The sequence below is a fragment of the Emydura macquarii genome, unplaced genomic scaffold, assembly GCF_026122565.2.
Source record: "Emydura macquarii macquarii isolate MOO-44397 ecotype Brisbane River unplaced genomic scaffold, CSIRO-AGI_Emac_v2 contig_1551, whole genome shotgun sequence".
Lineage (NCBI taxonomy): Eukaryota > Metazoa > Chordata > Testudines > Chelidae > Emydura > Emydura macquarii.
Window position 1 is genome coordinate 9202706 of NW_027131688.1, and position 26131 is coordinate 9228836.

The window sequence follows — 26131 nt, forward strand, 5'->3', positions numbered from 1 at the left end:
AAAAAAGAAAGAAAGCTGAGATTCTCACCCAGCGCCGCCCACCCCCCAGCAGCTGGGGCTTTCAGAAACACATCGAAGAGGGAGTCTGGCAATACAATCAGCAGAGCTACCACGGTTGCACACACACTGTGTGCATTCCACTTGTATGTGTGCTCCTGACCCTTCCCCCCCCCATCATCTCCCTTGCCCTGCCCTGCCCTGCCCTGCCCTCCCCTCCCCATGTGTTCCTCGCGCCATCCCCTGCCCTTGCCCTGGGACATCTGATTCAAACTCAGGGCAAAGGGCAAACTAAGGGCAGCAGCTTCACGGCGGCATCACGTTCCCCCGCGCGCAGGCGCAGGGGCCGCGCGCGTGCGCAGTCGGGCTCCAGCCGCGTTGCAACTAAGCAACCAGCGCGGCCGGAGGGGCCGGTTCGGAGGCCGGGCGGCGGCGGCGGCGGCGGCTCCGCTGGCAGCTCGCAGCCTCCCCCCTTCCCTCACCGCCGGTGCTGGGGCGGCCGCGGGGCCCCATGGCCGCCGTGTTCCTGGTGACGCTCTACGAGTACTCCCCGCTCTTCTACATCGCGGTGGTGTTTGTCTGCTTCCTGGTCACCAGCGGCCTGGTGCTGGGCTGGTGAGCGCGGGGGGGTCGGGGGGGGGACTGTCGAGGGGCGGGGGCGAAGCGGGGGGGCCCGCACCGGGCCGGGCTGGAGCAGTGCAAGGGGGCGGTACCGGCATGGGGGGATGGGCGTGGGGCTGGGGGCGAGCCGGTGGCCTGTGCAGGGGCCGAGGGTCAGGGGGTAACTGGACCCTGGCCTGTCGCTCTGATGGTGCAGCTCCGTGGGGAGGTGGATGCTGAGGTAGAGGGACGATGGCCTGGCTCTGGCTCAGGCTCAGGGGCAGCTGGACGCCTCTTGAATGCGGAGATGGCGGGGGAGGAATGAGCCTGCCTGCCTTGGAAAGGATTCAGCTCGCCGTGAGACCGTGACTCCTTTCAGGAGCAAATCCCACGGCTCCCATAGGAACCGGGAAATGGCTGCTAGACCGCTCTGGTCCTCTCTCTGCCAAGGCAGGGTTGTTGCTTCCTGCCCTTCGTAGCGACCCATGCAGTTTTTTACCCAGTGGTAGGCTGGGGCGGGATGCGATGGCAGTGACTGAGGAGTTTGGCCATTCCAGCACAGCCCATTCCCTGATATTCAGTCTGTTAGTCAACGGATAAATAATCCAAATCTTCTAAGTGGCTGTTGTCTGGAAAGCCATGTTTGCACGGAAAATTTCAGGTCAGAAATTGACTTAGCATAAACCGTGTCTCTCTCTTGAATTAGCATTGATATCTGTAGTGCTATGTCTTGATATTCTCCTCATCCTTCTTTGAAACCAGTTGCTCTGGTTGCTGGTATTGGTACTTTTGGTAGTTTATAAATATTCTGCCTGACTTTTCTTTTAGTGTAACGTCCTTCCTATGTTATCACCTATGTGTAAAAGTCACTAGCTTAAATAAACTTGTAGCATCAATTCCTTTCAGTATTATGTAAAGTTACCTCTTGATTTCTTTTCCAGTAATTAGAAGCATAAGCTGTTTGTATAACTGGGATTCTCAAGTATGTTTTTGGGTCAAATTCTGTGTTTTCCGATTAACTCCTCTCGTGTTCATCTGGTGTAAATGAATGCAGAATTAGGTCCATCCTTGCTAGTCACCACTCCAACTTTATTGTGTATCAGAGAATCTGCACAACAGACAACCCATAAATGTACTGAGTGTGGGAAAAGTTCCCTGTGAACTCAATTTTTTCTTCCTTGTGGAATCTCTGCTTCATGAATGATGCCAGTGATCCAAATTTAACCTGTATTGGGACAGAAGAAGAGATTGATTAAAGGGACAGCATTTCTTTAATTGAGTTCTATCCCACAAGCACATCTCTGGTTCCCATCATTTGTTCCTCAGATCCTCCTTAATGGGAGATGCTGAGTACTCAGTACCTCTGAAAATCAGGCTCTTTATTTGAGTGCATGAAGATGGGGCCTAATTTTAGGCACCTCCTCTTTTTTGGAAAGTCTTATCTTAGATTATATAGATTATAATGTTTGTCACCTTATTAAATATCACAGAATCCACAGAGTATAAATCTGTGGTGGTTCTTCCTTTGTGGCATTACATCATCTGGAGGAGTACCTGATGGAAGCCAGGTATTGTGTGTGTATGGGAGGTAGAATGCAATAAAGGTGGTGTTTCCCCTTTAACAATCTCTTCTCTCCCTCCTGTCCCCCTTACATGTTAATCTTAAAACACTGCCATCTGCTTCTCCCCTCTTGTACATTTTTGCTCCCACCGTTTTTAATATTTTTAGAGAAAAACACTATCTAATTGCTACTTAAACAATTCCTTTGTGTCTGTGTGTGTCTGCATATGTATATAAGGGGATTTTATAAGTTGCTGTGCTCCTAAAGGCAGCTAATCATCAACAAAAACAACAAGAGTCCTGTAGCACTTTAAAGACTAACAAATTTAATTTCTGCAGGCATAAGCTTTCGTGGGCTGCAACCCACTTGGTCAGATGCAAGAAATAGAAATCAGATAGGGGATATATATGTACATCCAGGGATAAAGAACAACAATGGGGAGGGTAGGTGTTAGCAAAGTCCATTCAGTTAGAGTAGATGAGGCCTATTTACAGCCATTGATTAGAAGGTGAGAATGTGTGAACAGTGACAATTACTTCTTGTAATGAGATAACCATTCCAAGTCCCTATTCAGACCCAGTTTGATTGTGTCAAGTCTGCATATGAGTTCCAGCTCTGCGGTTTCTCGCTGATGTCTGTTTTTGAAGGTTTTTTTTGTAGAAGTATGGCAACTTTCAAGTTAGCTACAGAGTGTCCTGGGAGACTGAAATGCTCTACGACTGGTTTATGGATGTTACCATTTTTTATGTCTGATTTGTGTCCATTTATTCTTTTGCATAGTGACAGTCCGGTTTGGCCAATGTACATGGCAGAGGGGCATTGCTGGCACATGATGGCATATATTACATTAGAAATGCCCCTAGCTAAAATCTCTCCAACACATCATTAAGGATCTACAACCTATCCTAGCAGATGATCCCTCACTCGCTCAAGCTGTGGGAGGCAGACCTATCCTTGCCATACTTGAAAGTTGCCATACTTTTACAAAAAAACTTCAAAAACAGAAACTGCGAGTTGGAACTCATATGCAAACTTGACACAATCAAACTGGATCTGAATAGGGACTTGGAATGGTTATCTCATTACAAGAAGTAATTGTCACTGTTCACACATTCTCACCTTCTAATCAATGGTTGTGAATAGGCCTCATCTACTCTAACTGAATGGACTTTGCTAACACCTACCCTCCCCATTGTTATTCCTTACCCTTGGATATATATATACCCCCTATCTGATTTCTGTTTTTTGCATTTGATGACGTGGGTTGCAGCCCATGAAAGCTTATGCCTGCAGAAATTAAATTTATTAGTCTTTAAAGTGCTACAGGACTCTCGTTGTTTTTGCTGTATACAGACTAACACGGCTACCCCTCTGGAACGAATCATAAACAAGAACTCTTACCCAGGGTCCCTCTGCTTTGGCCGCAGTGGGTTTCAACAGCCTGGGTTCTTAGCTACTAACTGGTAGTGCCTCCACCTGACTGTTGACAGTAATCAGGAATCCTACCTTACTTCCCTATGTCATTTCAACTATCCCGAACCGGCTATGCTATGACTAGCCTGATACCTCATACGTATACTCTGCTGACACCTCTGTAATGGATGAACCAACAATCAAGGTACACTTTATCTACAATGGGAAATATAGAGGAAGCATTTAAAAGGGAAGGGGAAGACTGATTTGGAGTGAGTACATCTATCGTATCATATGACTTGCAAGTAACACTACCCCCAAGTTGGGTTTCCCTGGATTCACAAGTCCAGTTTACTCCACACTATGGCCTCCATAATGTGGAGGAACCCATATACCTTGATGAATCATTCCAGACCTGAAGGTGATTGAGTGCAGGGAAGTGATGGAGGTGCCAGTTTGCCCAGGGGCTAACCTCTCTGCAGTAGCAATAGGCATTACTTATAGTGGAAAAAGTCCCTACAATGTAGGCGGCCTCCTGCGTGTTTTTAAGTCCAGTTGGTCTCTCCCAGAGTAGTTCAGCAAACCCTTTTCAAGGCAACTTAGACAATTCCCTCAGGCAGGGGAAGAGAGTCGAGGGCTCACCCACACCACCTTGGGCAGAACTCCTCCTCCTTTCATCATCCCTCTGATAGGCTCAGTCAGACTTCCATCCCGTATAGTTCACTCGCTCAAAAGGCTCAACACTGCCACCCCCCCATTGGTGAAGTGAACACACTGCAGTTTTCCCCATCTCTCATCTACCCAGCAACAAGCTTGGCTCTCTTTTTTGTCCTGCCTGTTAACCCAGGTTACATGTATATAAATAAAATGAAAAATTAGACTTGGAATGAACAAGATGTGCATGGAACATGAGCAATATCTTGTGATCCTTTGATGTTTTACCCATTACTTACCCTCTCACCTATTGTTCATAGTCCTCCCTCACTATGTTGTGTGATTTAGGCCCTGATCCTATATTTAGTTGCATATGGGCAGACTCCTGTACTCACACAGGTTTCTGTTGACCTCAGCAGGGCTGCAAGTCAGAGTGAGGGCTGTCTGCATATGTTTCATTGCAGAATCAGGACTGAAAATTGTAAACTCAGGGCAGGGACTTGCCCCATTGTTTGTTCTGTAGAGTGCTGAGCATGCCTATGGTACGATATAAACAATTAATAATAATTTAGTACAATCTCCTTTTCTATAATATTGTTGTCTCTCGTTTTCCCGTCATTTTCAGCAAGCAAGCAGTAGTTCATTTTACGGAGGTTTTCATGACTAAGCAAGGCAACCTGAGATACACCAACAGTTTATGAACACTAAGGCCTACATTTGCAAAAGAATCCACTAACTTTGGATGGTTCCATTTTTGTGGCATGCCTGAGACACCTAGGGTCTGATTTTCAGTGGAGCTGGGCCCCCTCATCTCCAAATGCTGCCAACAGAGACTTTGGGCTCAGCACTTCTGAAAGAGAAGTCCCAAGGGATTTCAAGTTGGGCCTCCAAAAATTAGTGGACAATATCTGAAAATGTTGGCCTTACTTGTTATGCAGATTTCTGACTCCTGAATTGTCACATGTGCCTTCAGTCTGGTGTCACATGAGCAGTATTATAAGGCTTATACTTTTGAAGATCATGGGCTTAGCCTGTATAAATTGACGTGGCTCCATTGATTTGAATGGAGTTACATCAGTTTCTACATGTTAACGGTCTGGCCACTGATAACTAGAATGTCATATGTCAAATTCTAAACTTGATTTCATTCTCCCTTCTTACAGTGCTTCTATAATTTAGTATTCATAAGGCTCTTCATTTTCAGTTTTTACCATTTTTTTTTAACAGAAAGATTCCTGAATTTTACGGAAGCCATTATTAGATTTATACTGATACCTGAATTATGGAAGTGCCAGAACTCCCTGGACCGTGTCTGGAAGAGGCTGTGGGAAAGGTGGAGGAAGCGAGAGCACCATCTCCTCTCACTGTGTCCTCCATCTCTTCCACTTCTGCACCCATTCGAGAAGGAGAGAGAGTGGCTCAGTAACCCAGCCCAGAGTGGGAAGCCTGGTCAGAAGTACTGGAATGACTTGAGCACCAGTATATGTACTGTTGTCAAATCCCCTGCCCACCCTATATACATATCTATCCATGCTATCTGCAAAGTAGATAATCAGTGTGCAAAGCAAATAAGTTTCTAAAATAACTATTTTTATGTTAAAATGGGTCAAAAAGAAAAAACTGTATACGACTGAGTTTTTTTAATCTTAAAAAAAAAAAAAGGAAAAGAAAAGAAAGGAGTGGTATTTACCTAGAAAACTGCAAAGTTAATTTTTTGCACTGATTTTTCATTTTTTAAAAAAATTTTTTGTAATCAATGCTGATAAATTTCTGGGAAACTTTAAACAAGATAAAAACTGAAAATGAAGGGCCTTATGTACGTACTCAGTACATCTAGTTATTGATCAACATGTTTTTTGACTTTAGCTGTTGAAAAGACTGTATACTAGAGGCCTGTTTTTCTATGTCTTCTTGTCATAGTGTCTTATTGCTATTGACAAATGAAAAATGCTTCCAAAGAGCAAAACTTTGTGCCTTTGAAATCAACCAGATGGCATAAAACAGCAGGTACAGTAGAACCTCAGAGTTACAAACACTTCAGGAATGGATGTTGTTCATAACTCTGAAATGTTTGTAACTCTGAACAAAACATTATGGCTGTTCTTTCAAAAGTTTACAGCTGAACATTTACTTAATACGGCTTTGAAACACTACTATGCAGAAGAAAAATGCTGCTGCCCCCCCCCCCCCTTTTTATTAAGTAGTTTACATTTAACATAGTAATGTACTTTATTTGCAAACACACACACATCTGAGTTCCAAAATTGACTGGTCTGAGGTTCTATTCTATATTTTAAAAAAAAGTCATTGGGGTGATTACCTGCTAAATATTAAATCCACCCCACTCAGGGCCAGATTAGAACTGCAGCTAATGTAAATCAGTATAATATCAATGAAGTCAGTAGAGCTGTGCTGATCAAGGATCTGGCTGTTTGTGCCCAAGTTTAACATGCACGCTGAATTACCAGGATACTCAGTAAGTGTGAACATTGCCAGCAAAGTTCAGTTAACTGTAAGCTTGTTTGCCAAATATTGTTGTCTCCTTCGACTATGGTTATGCAAGAGAATTTTTATTTAAAAGAGGAATAAGTATAGATTTTTCCAGCCTGTTAGCCCTCCCTTCTATGAATATGTGCAATCCTGATATGCAGGATAAGGAAGCAAATGGTTAACTCACTGGGAACATATCACTGCTACTGAGAACAATCTTGAGTTTTATTTTTCTCTTAAAGAGACACTGTCAACTTGAAAGTCAAACTTTTGTCTGATGTTTTATCTGCTATTGTTACAAGTTACACCTTATTATTTATACAATGCTAATAGACTAGAGGAAAAGCAAATCTCATTTTAGTTATGCATTTGACAGCACTTTGTGTATAGTTGTTCCACTTCCCCTGTTATTTTTCAAGGTCCTTTCATACAGCAGCAGAGGAGGGAAATGTTTTTAAAAATAGGAAAAAGTGGTTGTGAAGCCACAAAAATTCAGACCGGCTCAGAGACAGACATTGGAGCTGAAACTTCTTTTATCACTTTTAAAAACTGATTAGATTTAAATTGACACTATCCCTTTAGGCTTAAATTGCTGATATGAGATCCATCTCATTGTGACAGCAAAATGTTCTAGCATATTTAATGGAAACAATAAATGCAGGGAAGTTCATACATTTCATGCCATCCTTATTAGGAAGTTTGTTATGAAGAAGCAGATATAGCATCCCAAACAGTTCCCCAGGGTATAATATGCTGATGACTTAAGTGAACCAACATTGTAAACTGTTTAACAGGGCCATCACTTCAATTTTACAGCTAGCAGTGGCGAAAGTATTAAGTCATAAATGTTAATGGTGCAGCTGGAGCTAATAAATGACTATATAAAATGAGAGGACAAAAAAGAAACCTCGAGCTATATCTGCTGCCTCCTTTGTATAAAATCTAGGATAGATTAATGTAGAAACAAAATCTCTCCTGTTCAGGCCCTGAAATTGTCTTCTGAATTAGCATAGCATGTCCAGGACAGCATCCCCAATCTCTTCTTGGTTACTGGCAATGTTGTCCTCTTCTCTAAAGGTAAATTTATCTCTAGCTAAAAACAGAAATGAATGTATCTTGATTTTATATTCTGTACATCACAGCTTTCTGTTAATAGGGACATTTTAAATGCTGCAGTCAAAGAGTATGAGAATCCTGCATTTTGTGTTTGATATATAGGATCCTCCTGCAGTATTCCCTCTTGGGTCCTTCAAGTTGAATATCCTGCTTACCAGTACATGTGGGTAAGGATAGGTAAGGGAGCTGTGATTTTAAAAAATAGTGGTCAAAGATCCTGATTGATACAAAATGACCTCATTTGGGCTGGCATGCTATCCTCAGCCTTGGCCTGATCCAAATCCTGCTGAAATCAATGGGAGCCTCTCTGTTGGCTTCTTTGGGCTTTGTTTCTGAGTCTGAAGCAGTAACTGAGGTCCCTGCAAAGAAACATCTTCATAATGAAGATTAAAATTTTAAACCTGGATCTTGCAGGCCTCATGAATGCAAATCCCAGTGGCTGTAACAAAAGCTATATGAATTCAAGGGCTGCAGGATCAGACTCTAATCTCTTATTACCTCTCAAAGTACGCAATGCACTAGGTTTGTCCGAACACTGAATGCAACTTTACTTGTTATCAAGCAGCAGCTCCTATAGATCTGGTTTTGGGGAAGTTTAGTTGAAACATTACCACTAGAGGGCACTGATCGTCCTCATTACTTTAGCCCTGGAAAACTTTGAAAAAGAGGGAAAATATTCTCCCTTCAAAAATTTGTCAACTAGTGTTAAAGATTCCCACTTTTATTACTGTGAAGCACTGTATTCAGATTAATGGATCCAATTTTTGATTAACAGTATATATTATGCATGCATGCTAGCAAATATTCTGTAATTTCAAGTTATAGTTCTATTGTGTTGCTCATTATTTTGATCTGAAAGGCAGTTCAAATATACTAGCACTAACACATGCTTACTTATGCATCTAGTTGTTCCATTCTCTTAGGTTTGGTTGGGATGTTCCTGTGATCCTGAGAAATTCAGAAGAAATAGAATCCAGCATAAGAGTATCCAAAAAGCAGATGAGACAAGTGAAGAATCCTTTCGGCTTAGAAATTCTTCATCCTGCTGCAGTTTCCATAACAAGTCAGTGGATATTTTTTGTTTTGGGTTTTATTCAGTGCCCCTTCCCCACCTATAGCTCCCAGCTCTTGCTTTCATGACTACATGTTCCCTTACACAGTCACCATAGAAATAGCTATGTTGGTGAAACTCACTAAAAAATGGTGTGTTTTTTAAAGTGGCGCTGTCAATATTGCAGGTTCAAAAATTAGATTTTTTTTAAGTGATGTAAATTTTATTAATAAAACCTGTTCTAACGACAAATGTTTTCAGTATTAAAAACAACTGGAGATGATAGCACACTGTTTTCTTCTACTGGACACAGCTTTATTCATTGTGAAATCCCTCCCACCCACTTAAAACCTAAATAATTGGGCCCCATGTGGATAAATTGCAGAGAGTGCAGGGAAATGAAATCTGTGCCTCTTGCACAAGCTGGGACCAGAGAGAGAGAAGCTGGTGAGCAGCCTTCCACAGCTCCTATTGCAGTTTATGGGCTGGAATAGGAGCCCCTCCGTTCCTTGCACAAGGTGTTGGGGCAGCTGAATCTATGTAAATGCAATGTTGTGGTCCCAGCCCACTCCCCTTATTTCTACTCTCCTCCCAGAATGGCCTTTGTTATGGCTGTCCACACCAGCCAATGAAGAAAGATATTTGTGTGTGCTCCTGATGTAAACCGAAGTGGTGGCTTGCAGTTCGTTTGTTTATTTTTTAAAGTGCTGCTTTGTTCAAACATCTGATCCATTCCAGGGCCTCTGCAGAGTTCAGGAGATCCTCTCCCACCCTGTGTCAAAGTCAGGCAGCAAAGCTGTAAAACCTTCCTATATTCAAATAAAAAGCACTGCAGTAATTAACTCAAGTTTCTTCATCCCTTTTCCTACAAATAATCTTGGCATTATGGGGCCAGAATTTTAGAGACACTGACAACTCCCATTAATGCACCAAAATAAGTGACCAGAGTTTCAAAAGAGCTCAGCATATTGGCTGCTGGGTGCTTCTCTAAATCTGGCCATTATTTGCCACTTAAATGGGATCTGAGCTCTTTGGAAAAATCTGTCCCAAGTTGTGGGTGCTGAGTCCTTGAAAGTCAGGTTTAGAGCTCTTTTTAAAATCTGTCCCTAATGGCTCAATATTGCTGTCTACTGCACTGGTGATACATGAGGAAAGAAACAGGGCACATAGTCTTATCCCCACTGTGCACACACAATAGGGCCTGATTCTTCCAGAGAGCACAGGAGCGTGCTAGGATGTGAGTCTGGTTAAATTTCATTTTCCAAACAGCATAGCCTTTGGCATAAGAGTCATACTCGGCTCCTTAAGAGAGCTAGAACATGTAGTGCTGTCAGCAATAAACCTTACCCTGCAGGAGAGGCACGTGGAACAGCAAAATGCATCTCATGGCCTTCCCCTCAAGTACACTAATTCCACTCTAAATTAAAAAAAAGCTGGGTACTGGCATTGCTTTTCCTCTGCTGCCTTTAACAAATTACAATTGGTAAATTCTGGATTCCTGTATACTGGTGAGCCAATGAAGCTTACATTGTGTAAGATGCATTTTCTTTTAATGTATTTACGTTCATTCTCTTAAGGGGGTATAACGCTGACACCTGATTGTCTGGAAGACTGTATCCTTACATGCTACTGGGGATGCAGTGTTCAAAAACTACATGAAGCTTTGCAGAAACACACCTATTGCTTCAGAATAAAGACTCCACAGGCGCTAGAAGATGCTCTCTACAGCGAATACATATATCGACAGCAGTATTTGTATCCTTTTATTTTTTTTTTAATTATTTTGACAAACTATGCTAATTTTCTGGCACAGTGAGAATTGAGCCTCATGAGCAGTCTGCAGTTTTTGGCACAGTGTATTTATGAATGAATACGATTAAGAATGCTCTTAGCACAAGTGGCACATTTCTTCAATTGCAGTGACACTGATTGTTTTCCTTTACACAAATAAAGCATTAAAAAGACCGACAAGGAAGAAAAATACTGTCAGTTGCCAGAAGATGCTCAAATTGCAGACTTTGGCCCAGTGCCTAGATCTCGTTACCCACTGGTAGCTTTGTTGACTTTAGCTGACGAAGAAGACCGAGAAATATACGACATCGTGAGTGATTTTTAAGAATGTATAGTAGGGCGCTATACTGAGGTGTTTGGATGCTTCAGAACATACATTAGGATTGAGTAGAACGGCTGGTTTGCTCTTCTCATGTTGGCTAAAATAGAGTCTAGCCCTCAACTCTGCACCAGTGGAGGCTCCCTAAACAGGGGAATCTGGGTGGTCCTGCTGTGCACGGAGTAGGGATGAATGTGTGTGTGGACCATTCAGGAAGTGCTCACCCTCTGCATGACACATAGCTCATATCTGTGAGGGTCCTCTGTGTGCTAACACATTGGAGCAGGGCATGAGGGCTAAGGAAGTGTCAGGGCCAGGGAACCAGCCACTGTGCAAATCCTTCTTTCCCCTACCATATGGGAGTGTTATAGAGCCTTTGAGCTAGTTCAGCCTTTGTAACGTCTCTGGGTGAAGAAAAGGGATTCATCCCCAATACCTGGCAAAAATTATTTGGATTGATTTATGTTCTTAATCCTCTCCCCTGTGAAGATTAGCAGATCAGACCTGTTTTTTATCTTGTCCAGTGTCCTGTCTCTGATAGTGGCCAGCACTCGATGTTTCAGAGAAAGATGTGAAAATCCCACAGTAGACTGATACTCCGTTTCTATTCCCCATGAAGATCTTCTCCTAATTCCTAATAGTTAGAGATTTGCGTAAATGCTTAAGCATGAAGTTTAATACCCCTTCCAAAACCTTTTTTTTTAACATATAGGCAGGGCCTTTTTAAGACCTTCGTATGGCCTAGGCACACTTTCCTTCGTAGGTCCCCTGACCAAAATAACTAATTTGATTTTAAACTATTAATAAATAGTTTTTTAAATAAAAAAATTATATATAACATTTTTTTTCGTAGGCCCTGAAAGTTTCGTAGGCCCTAGGCTCTGTGCCTATTGTGCCTAATGGATAATACGGCCCTGCATAGTGGAATTAATTCTAGTTCCTGAGTGTCCAATGGGCAATATGTGTATTTATCCAGTGTCTGAGTTTAAATGTTATATATAGTGTTCATGCACCATTGGAACAAATGTATATCAAGGCATACACACTTGAAGGCAAACTCCCTAGTATGGTAGACCTTCTCCACATGCCAATATAGAAATTAGTCATGGCCAAAATAATATCCAGGAGAACTTGCGCATTATCTCTTCCGATTGTATCTATCTCTCAGCTTCCTGCCACCACACCATAAAGGCCCTAAAAGAAGAAGGTTTCCAGCTCCTCCTCCAATCAGTACATCCAAGTACTTATAATTCAGTTTAGTTTTAATAAGATAAAATGTAAATTTAACAAACTTAAATTAACACGAGGAAGATGGATTGTTTCACATGCCATTTTTTGCCTCACTTACCATGGGAGAAAACCCACTTTCTTTTTCTTTTTTTTTTTTCTTTTGTAGAAGGTTTTTCTTCCTGATTCTTGTAATTGTTAAACACTCTTCATTGACCAAAGCAACAGAAGTAGACTCCACTTGTACATTAAAAGCAGGAACAGTCTCTTGACTTTTTCAAGTCCAAATGAAAGGATTGGATCTAACTTTGTTGCAAAATTTCAAAAATATAATCACTAAATGAAAATGGTAAATGCTTGAAATACTCTTAATCAAAACATTTTTGATATGTAAAAATCTTAAGAAAACAACTTTGTATTTAAGACTTACAATACATCCAAGGTAAACCTCCTGTATATTCCTCTGCAAACTCATGCTTGCTTTTTTTTAATAGCTGTCACACAACTGGCATTTGTTGATACATACATAATGTGTGGGTTTTTAAATTGAGCGTGGGATTGTCAGAATCATGCGTTTTCATGCATCCAGGGCCTCATCTACTTGGAGAAAATGAGATGTGTTTATCAAATATGTTAGCTAACACATTTAAAAACATGTTTGTTATTTAAAACCCCACCAAATGCACACACGTTCTCAATGTAGACAAATTCCAGGAGGGAGAATCATATAGAATGATGATATAGCCTGGCATTTCTGTGTTCTTGCACTTTATTATTCACGCAGTTCTGGTGTGTAGCAATGGCCTGTAATTGATCATAGGTGAGTGATTCTAATCAGTTTCAGATTGTTTCTGCACTGCTGTAAATGAGTTCAAAAAGAGCACTGAATTTAGGCTCTGACTTCAGATTCCCCAAAGATTACTGTGATAAATTAACCCCTTTTGGTTGTGGTGTTGAACATAAATAGGCTAAAGATAAGAGGATTTTGTGGAGGATTTTTCTTCTAACTTCATGACTAGATGGTTTTTATTGGTTCACTTGCTGTTTACACATCAAAGGTAATATGAAACAACTACATGGGCAGAACTGGATCCTAATAACCGTGTTTACTAACTATATATGACATGGTCGTTGCAAGGACCAGCTACATGTGGGATTAAATTAATAGAGAGTTAAAAGATAGGAATATAATGCCAGCGAGCATGGTTTTATGGAAGATAGGTATGTTTGACAAAACCTATTTAATTCTTTGAAATTACAGGTTTGGTTGATAAAAGTAACTGTAGATGTAATATACGTTTTTTGGTAAAATGTGTGATTTAGTGTACTGCACAACATTTTTTATTAAAATATTAGGACTATACAACATCAGTAAAGCACACATTAAATGGATTAAGAACTAACTGACAGATCTCCAAAAGTCGTCAGTGGGAAAATCCTCATGAAATGGGCGTTTCTAGTGGGGTTTCAAAAGGATGGGTAATAGGCCTGATGCGATTCAACATTTTATCAGTGACTGGAAGTAAATATAAAATGACTGCTGATAATAAAATTTGTGGCTGTCACTAAATTTGTCAAAATGGTAAATAACCATGAGGGCAGGGGAGTCATACAGAGCTATCTGGATTGTTTGGTAAGCTGGGCCCATTCAAACGAAATGTGTTTAAATACTGTACAGCCAAATGCAAAGTTATACATCAGCGGATAAGGAATGCAGCTCATGCCTATTGGAAAGTAGGGACTCTGAAAAGGATTTAGGGGTCATAGCGGGCAAGCAACTTAACATGAGCTCCCAGTGCCGTGCTGTAACAAAAAGGTCTATTGCGATCCTTGGATGTATAAACACAGGAGTGGTGAGTTAGCAGTAAGAGGGTGATTTTTACCTCTGTATACACCATTGGTGAGGCCTATAACTGGTGTCTACGTTTGAAAAAGGAAGTTGAAAAATTGGAGAGGGTGCAGAAAAGAGCCACAAAAATGATTTGAAGTCTGGAGAAAATTTATTAGCGAGTGGCTTAAAGAGCTCAGTCTTTTTGATAAGCTAAAACGGACAGAGTTGATTTGATTACTTTTGAATAAGTACTTAGTGGGGAGAAAAATATTGAGTGTTAAAAGGATCAGCCTAGTGGAGAAAGCAGAACAAGAACCAATGGCTAGAAGGCTGAAGCCAGACAAAATTAAATTAGAAATTAAGTACAAATGTTAAACAGTGAGGGTGATTAACCAGTAGAACAGTCTACCAAGAGAAGTGGTGGATTTTCTGTATCTTAATGTCTTCAAGACTGGCTGCCTTTTTGGAAAATATGATTAAGCCAAATGCACATTATGCTTTAGTCAGACATGTTGTTATCCCTGTATTGAGCCCAACTGGATGAAATTTAACAGCCTGTAATATCCAGGAAGTCAGACTAGATGATCTGATGATCTCTCCTGGTTTTAAACTCTGTGGATCTATATACACTGCTACTTCTCCCGGGTCTTTTAGCAGCTTCTGAAACAGAGCACCGTGAGAACCCTAAAGGTATGTCTGTACTGCAGTTAGATACCTGCGGCTGGCCCGTGCCAGCTGACCTGAGCTCACAGGCTCCGGCTGCAGGGCTGTTTCATTGCAGTGTAGACTTCTGGGCTTGGGTGCAGCCCAAGCTCCGAGACCCTCCCAACTTGCAGGGTCCTTGGGCTCAGGTTCCAGCCCAAGCCCAAGGACTCTGCAAGGTGGGAGGGTTCCAGAGCTGAGCCCGCAGCCTGAACCTGGAAGTCTACACTGCAGTGAAAGAGCCCCGCAGCCAGAGCCCCGTGAGCTTGAGTCTGCTGGCATGGGCCAGCCGCAGTGTCTAACTGCAGTGTAGCCATACCCAGAGAGGGTTTGCAAACTATATTAAGGGATACTACCCAGTATACACTTCTGTTCTATTATGTGTTTTTCTTGTGAACTAAAACATAGCTCTGGGGGTTTTGGTAATGCAGCTGTAGACCAGTTCCCTATTTATTAAGCAGGGACCTATGTAATAATCATTGCTTATTGCAAATGGACACAGTGTAATTACATTAATAGAGCAGGGGCTGTTGGCTCTTTAATTCTTGTTATTTAACACCAAATCTGTCGTTCTGAATAAATATTAGGGGCTTCCTGAAGCTAAACTAAACAAATGGATCACTATTAGGCTGTAAAATGTACTGTGATTAAAAAATGAGGCTCTAGCCTTTGGGGATAGTAAATGTGATTAGTATAAATACATATGTTTAATGCATTTAATCTCTGTATGCTTTATATTTTCACTAGCTGACGAGAGGTATTAAGTGCATATCTGATCCCCAAACTTGTTTCATAACTTCAAACAAAAACATCTTTTTGATTCCTTTTTCTATTGAAAGCCTTAGAATTTTGATAATATGGGGCTTTTCTCTCTTCTTTACAACCCATTATGGTTGGTTGGCTGTTTTCTTGGCTTGAAAACAAGACACAAGCATAAAAACTATTATTGTCAGCCAAGTGACTAAAAATCAGTCTGTGGTTCCGTATCTTGTCGTTCTCAGTGACTTTTATGTCCTGTATTTGCTCCATTTACAGGCTGAATGATATTTCTAAATGCCATCTGGAATCTGAAAACCAACCTCTCTGTGTTTGTGGGAAGGGGGGGGGATACAAAGGGCAAAGTGAGAGTCGAGGTGTTCTCCCTTTACATCATCAGTAACAGACATTCTGCAATCAGAACTTGGCTGAAAATATTATTGCTGTTGTCCAAGACAGGATAGAATCCAACCATAGAAGAGCAGGTTGTATTGGACTTGCAGTATATACACTTCTTTAAGGCCATTGTGACTGGTCTTTACTAAATGCTCAAGGAGTTTCCCTCCTTCAGCCCCTCTTTGTGTGCCCCTATGTAAGAGCCAATCACAATTGCACTCATGTTCACTCCAGATGAAATCCACTGCTGTGCAGAGATCCAGCATGAGGCACATACAAATAATAAATAAGTAATGTATTATCATAGCACCTAGGGACCTTAGTCATGGATCAAGATCCCATCGTGCTAGGTGCTGTACAAACACTGAACTAAAAGACAGCCTGTGTCCTAAAGAGGTTACAATCATCACTTAAGTCCCTAGTTCAGGAAGGTACTTAAGCATTTGCCTACCTTTGACTGCGTGTGATTAAGTGCTTTTTTGGTTGGGGCCCAAGTGATTAGCTGGGAGCAGTAGTAGGAGACTTTTCACTGTGAATCAGCCACAAAAGAGGTTACACAGGCACAGAGTAGCTATAGACTCTGACCCTTGAATTGGTCTGTTGGATCTCATGTTCAAAAGCTATGTGGGACAGTAGCTTAAGCAACCCTTAGAAACAAGACAAATAGTTAAACAGGCTAAGAAGAGACATAAACTAAACCATATACTTGTTTTACTGTGTCTAATCTCTTAAGAGACTCCATATCATTTGTATGTGATGTGCATGTCACTGTATGTATATAAACCAACAAGCCATACACGTGGAAGGAGGTAGTGCTAAACAAAGCTTTTTTCTTTTTAGATTTCAATGTTGTCTGTAATTCATATTCCTGATGAGAGTTACAGACTTTCCTGCAGAATATTATATCAGTATCTACTTCTGGCCCAAGGTCAATTTCATGACCTTAAGGTAAGCTGTGTTCTGAGTCTTATTTCACTCTGACTGCAATATTTATTTAGTTTGTATAGACTACAGGTATTCTACATTGATAACTGGCTTTTTCAGTCTGGTGTTATGTAAGGAACTGGTGATGGCTAAATTTATCTTGTCACTGAATTAGTTCCAAGCAGACTTACAATGCAACCTACATTTCTGCCTGAAAATATCTGAATTCTCTTACAGAAATCCCTTATTCTTATATATTCTTATGTAGGCACCCTGTACTTCAGGGGCCTTGGAACTTGATTGGGAGTTTACAGTTGGGAAGATCCTGGGAGACTACAACTCCCATGATGCCTTGGGGAAAAGGAGAGAGACTTTTCCCCTTCCAGAGAGACCCAGAATAGCATGTGGGGGACTCCATTTTGGTGCTAGGGTGGAGTGCAGCTGAGGCTGGAAGCTGCTGGCTGACTGCTGCTGGCTACTGCCTGCTGCCGGAGTCCCAAAGCTGCTGCTGCCTGCTGCTGGGGTCCCAAAGCTGCTGCTAAGAGCCTGCTGGAGCCTGATCGAGCAGGAAGCTTCGGAGGTTGGTGGCATTACCCAAGCCAGGGCAGGGACTGAGCCTGGAGCTGCCTGAGGTGGGCCTGCAGTGAAGGTAGTGTGAGTGGGCCCCCCGTTGTTTGGGGCAGGGCGTGTAAGGGAAGGGGCACTGCAGAGAGACTTTCACTGGACCTGAGAAGAGGCAGAGAGAGAATCCTTTCAAGCAGGGCCAGGACTGCAGACATTTGGTTGGGCCAGCTCCAGATCTCCAGCGTGACAACTGGGCTGAACTGGAACACCGAACCCACAGAGTGCTGTCTTCTGCAGATCTTCAAGCGTGCCCATGCAAGCAAGGGGTTAGGGCTCTGAACTCTTGGGGAGTGTACACTCTGCAGGTGGGGTAAACAGTGGCAGTGTAAATGCAAGTTTAGACAAGTTTCATTTGTTTTCATACTATTTTTATTAATTGATTTATTCAGCTGCCCTGTGGATTTAACATAATAGTGATGTTTAATTTCAGTCTGTTATGCCATATTTCTTTAATTTGTTAAGTAAATTTAAGTATATTGGATGTTTAGTTTGCATAAATGCAATTGTTAAGTTAGACCTGTCTCAGATTATTATTATTATTATTATTATTATTATTATCAGACTAAGTTTTGTCCTGGAAGCTCCCAAGGCCCGCTATTAAGCGTGTGCAGGGGCCAGCCAGGTGGCGGCACTGCCAAGTTTAAATTCCTTTAAAAGTAAAGGGACTGCAGCAGGGGGTGGATAGAGGATTCCCACCTATTCTACATCACTGCTGGGATACTCAGGATCTCCTTTGTTGTTAACAACCTTAGGCGCCCTTGCACACAGGTGAGTGTTGCCGGCTCCCAAGTAACCCAGAAATAGAAGGGGGGGTTACACTTATATGTTCAAGGCAACTCCAGACCCTCTTGATTTATCAAAGTGGCTGTAACAGATTGATAGGAATAATAGCTGCATATATTACAGAGTATTCAGAATGTGCCTGATCCAGAGCCCATTGAAGTCAATGAGAGTGCTTCTGTTGCCTTCCATGACTTTGAATCAGGCCCAGTGTGCAGCATAAAATCAGTATGGTGAAAGCGGATATTGAAAATAATTTATGATCACTTCTAAAGTCTTTGCTTTTATAGTATAACAGTAAAATACAATATACTTAATACACAGATAATGTCTGTAGCAAGGCGCTGTGGCCTTCCTTGGAGCATAGGGCCCCAGGATGAGCTGCAACCCCCCTGCTGGGCAGATCAAGGCCCTGCAGGCCAAATACTGTGGGAGAAAAGGGGCGGAGCCAGGACAGGAGAGGCAGTATAAAAGGCCAGCCTAGCAACTCAGTCAGGGGGAAGCTGCTGCTGGAGACAGACGTGTCTTCCCCGAGGCTGTGGTCTGGGCCTGACCCAGGCCCTGCGGCTGTGCAGAGCAACCACCCCACTGACCGGAGCCTCCAAGGCCTGCCCAGGATGCTGGGCCCGAATGACTGGGAAGAGCTACCCGAGACCACTGAAGAGGAACAATCCCCCAAGGCCAGCTCTGAGCTGGAGGAGCTGCCCAACGCCGGGGACCTACTGGAGCTACCTGAGCCCGGTATACGGAGGACCCGCTGGCACTCGGTGACCTGGAGGAGCTGCCCTACACTGATGACCCCAGGGAGTTTCTGGACCTGCCGCCAGTCGACAGTGAGGGACTCGTGGGGCTCCCGCTCGCCGTCTGCCCCAGTGACCTGGAGGAAGACCCCTGGCTGTAGGTTACCCAGGTACAGGGTGGGAGGAAGTAGTCCAGGGATAGCCAAATATAGTTTGGCTGAGGCTGTGGCCGAACCAGTCAGCGTGTTGTGGCTGGAGCCCCGCTGATTCAGCAGCAAACCACTTTGCCACTGATAGGGCCCTGGGCTGGGACACAGTGGAGTCAGGCGGACCTGTGTCCCCCTTCCCCAACCACCCCGAGAGTGCTTGGTTCCTCTGAACCCACCTGCCAGAGGATACCAAGTTTACCAGCCACGCCTGCCTGAAGGCCGGGGGCTATAGACTACTTTGCTTGCCCTGCCCTACTGGAAGGCTGGGGGCTACAGACTGCTTTGGCCTGCCCCGCCCTGCTCGAGGGCTGGGGGCTACAGACTGCTTTGGCTGCTTCACCCTGCCTGAGGGCCAGCGGCACCAGACTGCTTAACAGCCGGGGGCTATCGATTCCTTATCAGCCCTGCCCTACGTGAGGGCCAGAGGGCTACAGACTGTGAGGGAAGCACGCCCCACCAGGGGCCAGGGCTAAAGACTTGTAATCGGCACCGCTTATTCCCCTAAACCAAGGGGCTGTGGCCTTCCTTGGAGCCTGGGCCCGAGGAAGGGTCACAACGCCCTGGCTGGACCGTGCCACCAGCCTACATGTGGTGGAGAATGCGGGCAGTCACCACCTGACGAAAGGGGGACTGCCTGCTCGGACAATCCATTTGCTGCGAGACACTGGTGACAGGTGCGACCATGGATTTTGAGGACCAAGGTGAACCCCAGCTGGGCCCCGATCTCTCGGAGACCTAGAGGCGGCAAGCAAAGCACCTACTGTAGGCATTCACCACGACTTTTACCACAACCTCTGGGAAGACCACCCTGGTATACCACACCATTGAAACGCGCCCTGGCGAGATGGTATGTACCGGCAGAAGATCTCCCCCCCCACCATCTACAGGCCACAGTGGAGGAAGAGGTCCAGGCCATGTTAAGGCTCGGGGTGATCGAGCCCTCAACCAGTGAGTGGCATAGCCCCATCGTACTGGTACCAAAACCGGAAGGGTCGTGCCGGTTTTATAGACACTTCCAGCGAGTCAACTCCATCTCAAAGTTTGACACCTACCCCATGCCACGAATCGATGAGTTGCTGGATCGACTTGGGGAGGCTCAGTACTTCACCTTGCTCAACCTCACAAAGGGGTACTGGCAAATTCCCCTGGATGCCTGGTCCAGGGAAAAGACCACGTTTGCGACCCTGAGAGGGTTGTACCAATTTGTGAGGATGCCCTTCGGGCTCGACGGGGCCCCCGCAACCTTCCAGCAATTGATGGACCAGCTCCTCGGACTCCATGTAATCTACACCGCGGCCTACCTTGACAATGTGGTATTGTACAGCCGCCACTGGAGTGACCACCTGAATGAGGTAGTGGCTGTCCTGAGGATACTGCATGAGGCCGAGCTAACTGCAATCCCCCGAAAGTGTCGTATCGGGTGGCAGGAGACCACATCTGGGGTACACCCTGGGTCGGGGAACCCTACGACCCTTGATCGGGAAGGTACAGGCACTCCAGGAATACCCCCAACCTACTGCAAAGAAGCAGGTGAAGCAGTTCCTGGGTTTGGCCGGTTATTATCGGCGGTTTGTGCCCGACTATTTCACCCTTGCCGCACCACTAACGGACCTGCTCCGAAAGGACTAGCCGCTCCATGTCCAGTGGACCCCGGTATGTGACCGAGCCTTCCACACTTTGAAGGACGCGCTGTACCACAAGCCCGTACTTTACAGCCCTGATTTTAACCGCACCTTCCTGATACAGTCGGATGCCTTGGTCGTAGGACTGGGGGCCATCCTCACCCAAGATCTCAACGGGGAGGAGCACCCCATATTGTACATAAGTCACAAGCTATTTCCCCGGGAGCAGAAGTATGCGACTATTGAAAAGGAGCCACTAGCCGTAAAGTGGGCACTGGAGGCACTGAGGTATTACCTCCTCAGTCACCTCTTCGTCATCATCACCAACCTTGCATCCCTCCGCTGGCACCAGCAGATGAAAGAGACCAACGCCCGGGTGATGCGGTGGTACCTCGCCCTGCAACCCTTTGCATTTACCATCCAGCACCGATCAGGTAAAGAACATGCCAATGCTGATGCCTTGTCCTGCTTAGAGGAAGGGGTGCAGGCCAGTCCCAGAGACCGGGAGCTGGACTTGAGGGGTGGGGGGTGTAGCAAGGCACTGTGACTCTCCGCGGAGCCTTGGCCCGAGGACAAGCTGCAACCCCCCTGCTGGGCAGATCAAGGTCCTGCAGGCCAAATACTGTGGGAGAAAAGGGGTGGAGCCAGGACAGGAGAGGCAGTATAAAAGGCCATCCTAGCAGCTCAGTCAGAGGGAAGCTGCTGCTGGAGACAGACGTGTCTTCCCTGAGGCTGCGGTCTGGGCCTGACCCAGGCCCTGCGGCTGTGCGGAGCAATCGCCCTACCGACCAGAGTCTCCAAGGCCTGCCTGGGCCACCGGGCCCGAGTGACTGGGAAGAGCTACCTGAGGCCACTGAAATGGGAGCAAGCCCCTGAGGCCGGCCCTGACCTGGAGGAGCTGCCTGACACCGGGGACCAACTGGAACTACCTGAGCCCAGTATACCGGAGGACCCGCTTGGACCCTGTGACCTGGAGGAGCTGCCCTCTGCTGACTACCCCGAGGAGTTTCCAGACCTGCCTCCAATAAATGGTGAGGGACTCATGGGGCTCTTGTTTGCCGTCTGCCCCAGCGACCTGGAGGAAGACCCCTGGCTGCAGGTTACCTGGGTACAGGGTGGGAGGAAGTAGCCCAGGGATAGCTGAACATAGTTTGGCTGAGGCTATGGCCGAGCCAGTCAGCGTGTTGCGGATGGAGCCCCTCTGATTCAATGGCAAAGTGGTTAGGGGGACACAGTGGAGTCGGGTGGACCTGGGTCCCTCTTCTCCCCCTTCCCTAACCACCCCGAGAGTGCTTGGCTCCTCTGAACCCGCCTGCCAGAGGATACCAAGTTTACCTGCCCTGCCCTACTTGAGGGCCGGGGCCTACAGACTGCTCTGGCCTGCCCTGCCCTGCTCGAGGGCCGGAGGCTACCAACTTCCTTCGCATGCCCTGCTCTGCCTGAGGGCCGGGGGCACCAGACTGCTTAACAGCCCCATCTGTTGGAAGGATGGGGCTATAGATTCCTTATCAGCCCTGCCCTACGTGAGGGCCAGAGGGCTACAGACTGTCAGGAAAGCCCACTCTGCCGGGGGCCAGGGCTAAAGACTTGTAATCAGCACCGCTTATTCCCCTAAACCAAGGCGCTGTGGCCTTCGTTGGAGCCTGACCCGAGGAAGGGTCATGACGCCTCGGCTGGACCGTGTCCCCAGCCTACAGTCTATTTACAGTATAAATGAAGAATAAATAAATAAATATAAATAGTATAAATAAAGAATGGGCTAAATTCATTTCTTGATGGAACTCAGTTGATTTGAAGTTTAAACCATGAATAGATTTGTCCTAATAAATCCATCAGTTTGTGTGGTAGATATTTGCTCCATATAACCCACCCTAAAATATCCCCATATGCTTCATGGTGGTGTATTGTCTTACAGCACCAAACATACTATTGGCAATAAAGAAATAATAATGGATCTGCATAATCTCTACAGTTTTGAATTGTGTGTACAAATTTGTGTGTGCAGATAAACACGCTTAACTGAAAGTTAAGATAACTGCTTTTTAAACTAGAATATAAGAGCAGTTTTCTATTCAGATAAGTCAATAGCCAGATATTTTCAAAAAGTTCTGTGTCACCTTGCAACTGAACAATTAGGAAGATGATGTAGACCTCAGTGTTACCCATTCTGTTATTGAGGGTCAGGTGTTCCTTTTCCAGTGTCTTGGGATTATATGTTTGACATATGTCGGCAATGCTGTTGTTTTACACCCACTGTTTATGTAGGGTCATAAGTGATAGGTAGCCCTTTGCAAACATGCAAAATAAAATAAAATAGATAAAATGAGGCAGAAAAACACAAGAGATAACAAAATGTGGTGGATTTGAAGGCGGAGAGAGTATGTGCTTGGTAGAAGAGGTTAGGGACATAAATCCAGGCATAGGAGCAGCATGCTAAAAAGCACAAAGCCTGGACCAGACCTTCATTCCTTGTGAACCTGTATAGCTCCACTGAAATCAAAGAACTACACTGATTTGTGGACGCTGGGGGATCTGGTCTCCTATCTCTAATTTTCCCCATAGTGTTTATGCACTTCTTTATCCTCCCACTGAAGTCAAGGGAGTTGTGCCCATTCCCTCCAGGGCTGAATTTGGTCTTATATGTATGTTGAACTTAATGGGAAGCATGTGTGTAGGAAGAAGAAAGACCCCATTCGTTTGTACTTGATCCATTGTCTTTATTTTCTAATGTGATCTACAATGTGCAATTACTGAATTCTGCTGAAACTTTGTTGTGTGTGTTTTGTCCATAGCAACTCTTCATGTCTGCAAGCAACAGTACCCCGCCCTCGAGCAATGCCTCTGGAGAGAGCAGCATTGACAAAAACTTGCTGGAAAAGGTTGGACTGACTGAAGTTGAATCAGAATTATATGAGGAAAACAGTAAAGACTGTGTCGTCTGCCAGAATGGAACAGTGAACTGGGTTCTCCTGCCCTGCAGGCATACATGTCTGTGCGATGGGTGTGTGAAGTATTTTCAACAGTGTCCAATGTGTAGGCAGTTTGTTCAAGAATCTTTTCCACTTTTCAGTAAAAAGGAGCAAGATAAAGATGAACCCAAACACATTTTCCAGGATGTTCCCCACGGAGCAGACTTTTAGTGGAAAACCAAGAAGAATCAAGTTACACTCTCAAATGGGTGATGTAGAACCTTAAATCATTTACTGTCCATGGGAGGATCTGCAGTGTAACTGCATGCTTTTGCTGTTCATTACTAGACCAATTTAAGCAGCCTTTTCATGTCCACACGACATACAACTACTAGAACACTGCATATAGACTGGTAATATGGACAGAAGAAGTGTGCAGGCTATGTATGAAGAATGAGTTTTTTGATAACTGCTTACTGTATGTTCATAAAGTATTAGAGACTATTTTGACAAGTAGATTTAGATGAGCTAAACATTAAAAAGAAAAGAACAAAGGTTTACATACAACTGAAGGTGAAAAGTATGTACTTCTCCAGTGTGTGTGTGTGTGTGTGTGTGTGTATTGGTTTTTAAATGTGAAGTTTGAAGAAAATATCATTTTAATCCTATATAATTTAGATATTTAGCACTTTATAGAATGAAGCAAAAATGAAAGGAAGGAAACCAAATATTTAAGAATCTGTTCTTAGTTTGTGTATAAATCCATATATATTTATTTTGTATTAGACTGACTTGGCCATGGGAAGTGCTGGGGCTGCTCAGCTGTTGAAGTTAGTGGGAGTTAAGGATGTTCAGGACATTAATGTGTCAGGTCCTCCAGTAATTGTACTTTATTCCTACTGCTTTGAAAGAGATTTTCTGGGTTCATGGGGTCTGATCCAAAGCCCCTTGAAGTGACTGGAAAGATTCTCATTGATTTCAGTGAGTTTTGGTTCAGGCCCCTACTAACTATCAAGCGAGTAGAATATTTAAGTGTCCCCACTATGTATAGATTGCCACCCTTACTTCTAGGGCTTTAACTCTTGCTAGTGGGAAAGCTGTGGATTATGAAGAGATACCCTTTGCAAGGAGAAGAAGAAGAATTATTTTGTAGAAGAGGTTACTTTGGCAACATGTTATGTTCCACAACATGGACAGCCTAGTCTATGGGGTTTCCGACTCTCCCATACCTGTCATTACCTCTGTGTGAATGAGAACAGGGTAACCATGTTACTTTTCCTCATATGAATAGACCCAAGAAACACACTCTAGTAAAAAAAGGCTGCTGAAAGACCAAAGACAACTGTGTTTTCTCCTGTTACAAAATATAATAAAAAAATAAAATTGGGTGTTGAGACGAGAAATTATTCTGTTCACTTCTTAATACAAGAAAGACTAATGTAATTCAGGGTGATGTAACTTCTAGGCCAGGACTTCTCATCTGGTGGGATGAGACACCACAGTAAAGGACCCCGTGGGAGAGCAATTTGCTCCCTAATCCTTGCTCTGCCACTGCTCCACCAGCCCCTCCAATCCCAGAGCAGCTTCTCAGGCCTCCCCTTCCCTCCACACAGCACTCACTCTGTGGAGGGAAAGCATGGCTTCAAGAGGCATCTCCCACAGCCTCTTCTACTGGCACTGCCCTGGAACTGAACACTGAGCATGAGAGTTCCCAATCCAGAACACTAAATGATCTATCGTTTCTTGCCATGACGCCAATTGCAAAAAGCTTCATGGCCGAAACCAATTGTGGGAGCTGGAAGGTCATGCCAAGAAACCCTGGGTGGTCTTTGTGGGTGGGGGAGAGGAGGAAGGTTAAGAGACAGTGCACTGAGCTACCTGTGATTTATTAGGAAGAAGTGTGGTTTATTGGGGTGAGTCCTGGAATCACCCTCAGAATTCTAATCTCTGGTCCCCCTCGGTAGCTTTAAGGAAGTGTCATCACTTGCACCATGTATCAAACAGAGATAATAGCTCTGGGTGTTGTGAGGACCAATTAATGTTTGCAAAGAGCTTTTGAGGGTAGAAAGTACTGGTTGGATGCTAAGGCCTATTCTAATTTAACTGTGTATTGACTATAAAATCATCTCTCACTATACAGGTGCACCCCCAGAGACAAAGTTACGGTGTCCCAGTGCCACCTGTCTGAGATTCCTGGGCAGGATTAGCCCATTTGCACGTTCAGCCTCCTGTGCCCTGCAATACAAATGCTCTCAGAGGAACTGATGACCATGATCTTACACAGTCTCTGTCCAGATGATGGCCAACCCACCAGGCTTTCACATAGATCAGACCAGAGAATATTTTTAAGTAGTAATAGTTCCACATTTGCAGATAATCAGATGTCTGGTATATATAATGAGAAAGCACTCCAAACAC

General features: G+C 44.3%; 1 protein-coding gene across 1 annotated transcript; it reads left to right on the forward strand.

Annotated features, from left to right (window-relative positions):
• Positions 1-405: 405 nt before the first annotated feature.
• Positions 406-25116, forward strand: CGRRF1 (cell growth regulator with ring finger domain 1). Its single transcript, XM_067554800.1, has 6 exons — positions 406-612; positions 8756-8895; positions 10461-10638; positions 10837-10984; positions 16746-16853; positions 23597-25116. Exons 1-6 carry the CDS (start codon positions 509-511, stop codon positions 23942-23944), a joined length of 1026 nt encoding a protein of 341 aa, XP_067410901.1. The 5' UTR covers positions 406-508; the 3' UTR covers positions 23945-25116.
• Positions 25117-26131: the final 1015 nt, after the last annotated feature.

What these genes read in the sequence shown, in the direction of transcription:
- CGRRF1 (XM_067554800.1), top strand. Translation starts at nt 509, where the DNA reads ATGGCCGCCGTGTTCCTGGTGACGCTCTACGAGTACTCCCCGCTCTTC. An exon ending in AGCGGCCTGGTGCTGGGCTG is followed by an intron (nt 613 to 8,755) that starts GTGAGCGCGGGG and finishes CCATTCTCTTAG; the next exon opens with GTTTGGTTGGGATGTTCCTG. An exon ending in ATATATCGACAGCAGTATTT is followed by an intron (nt 10,639 to 10,836) that starts GTATCCTTTTAT and finishes ACACAAATAAAG; the next exon opens with CATTAAAAAGACCGACAAGG.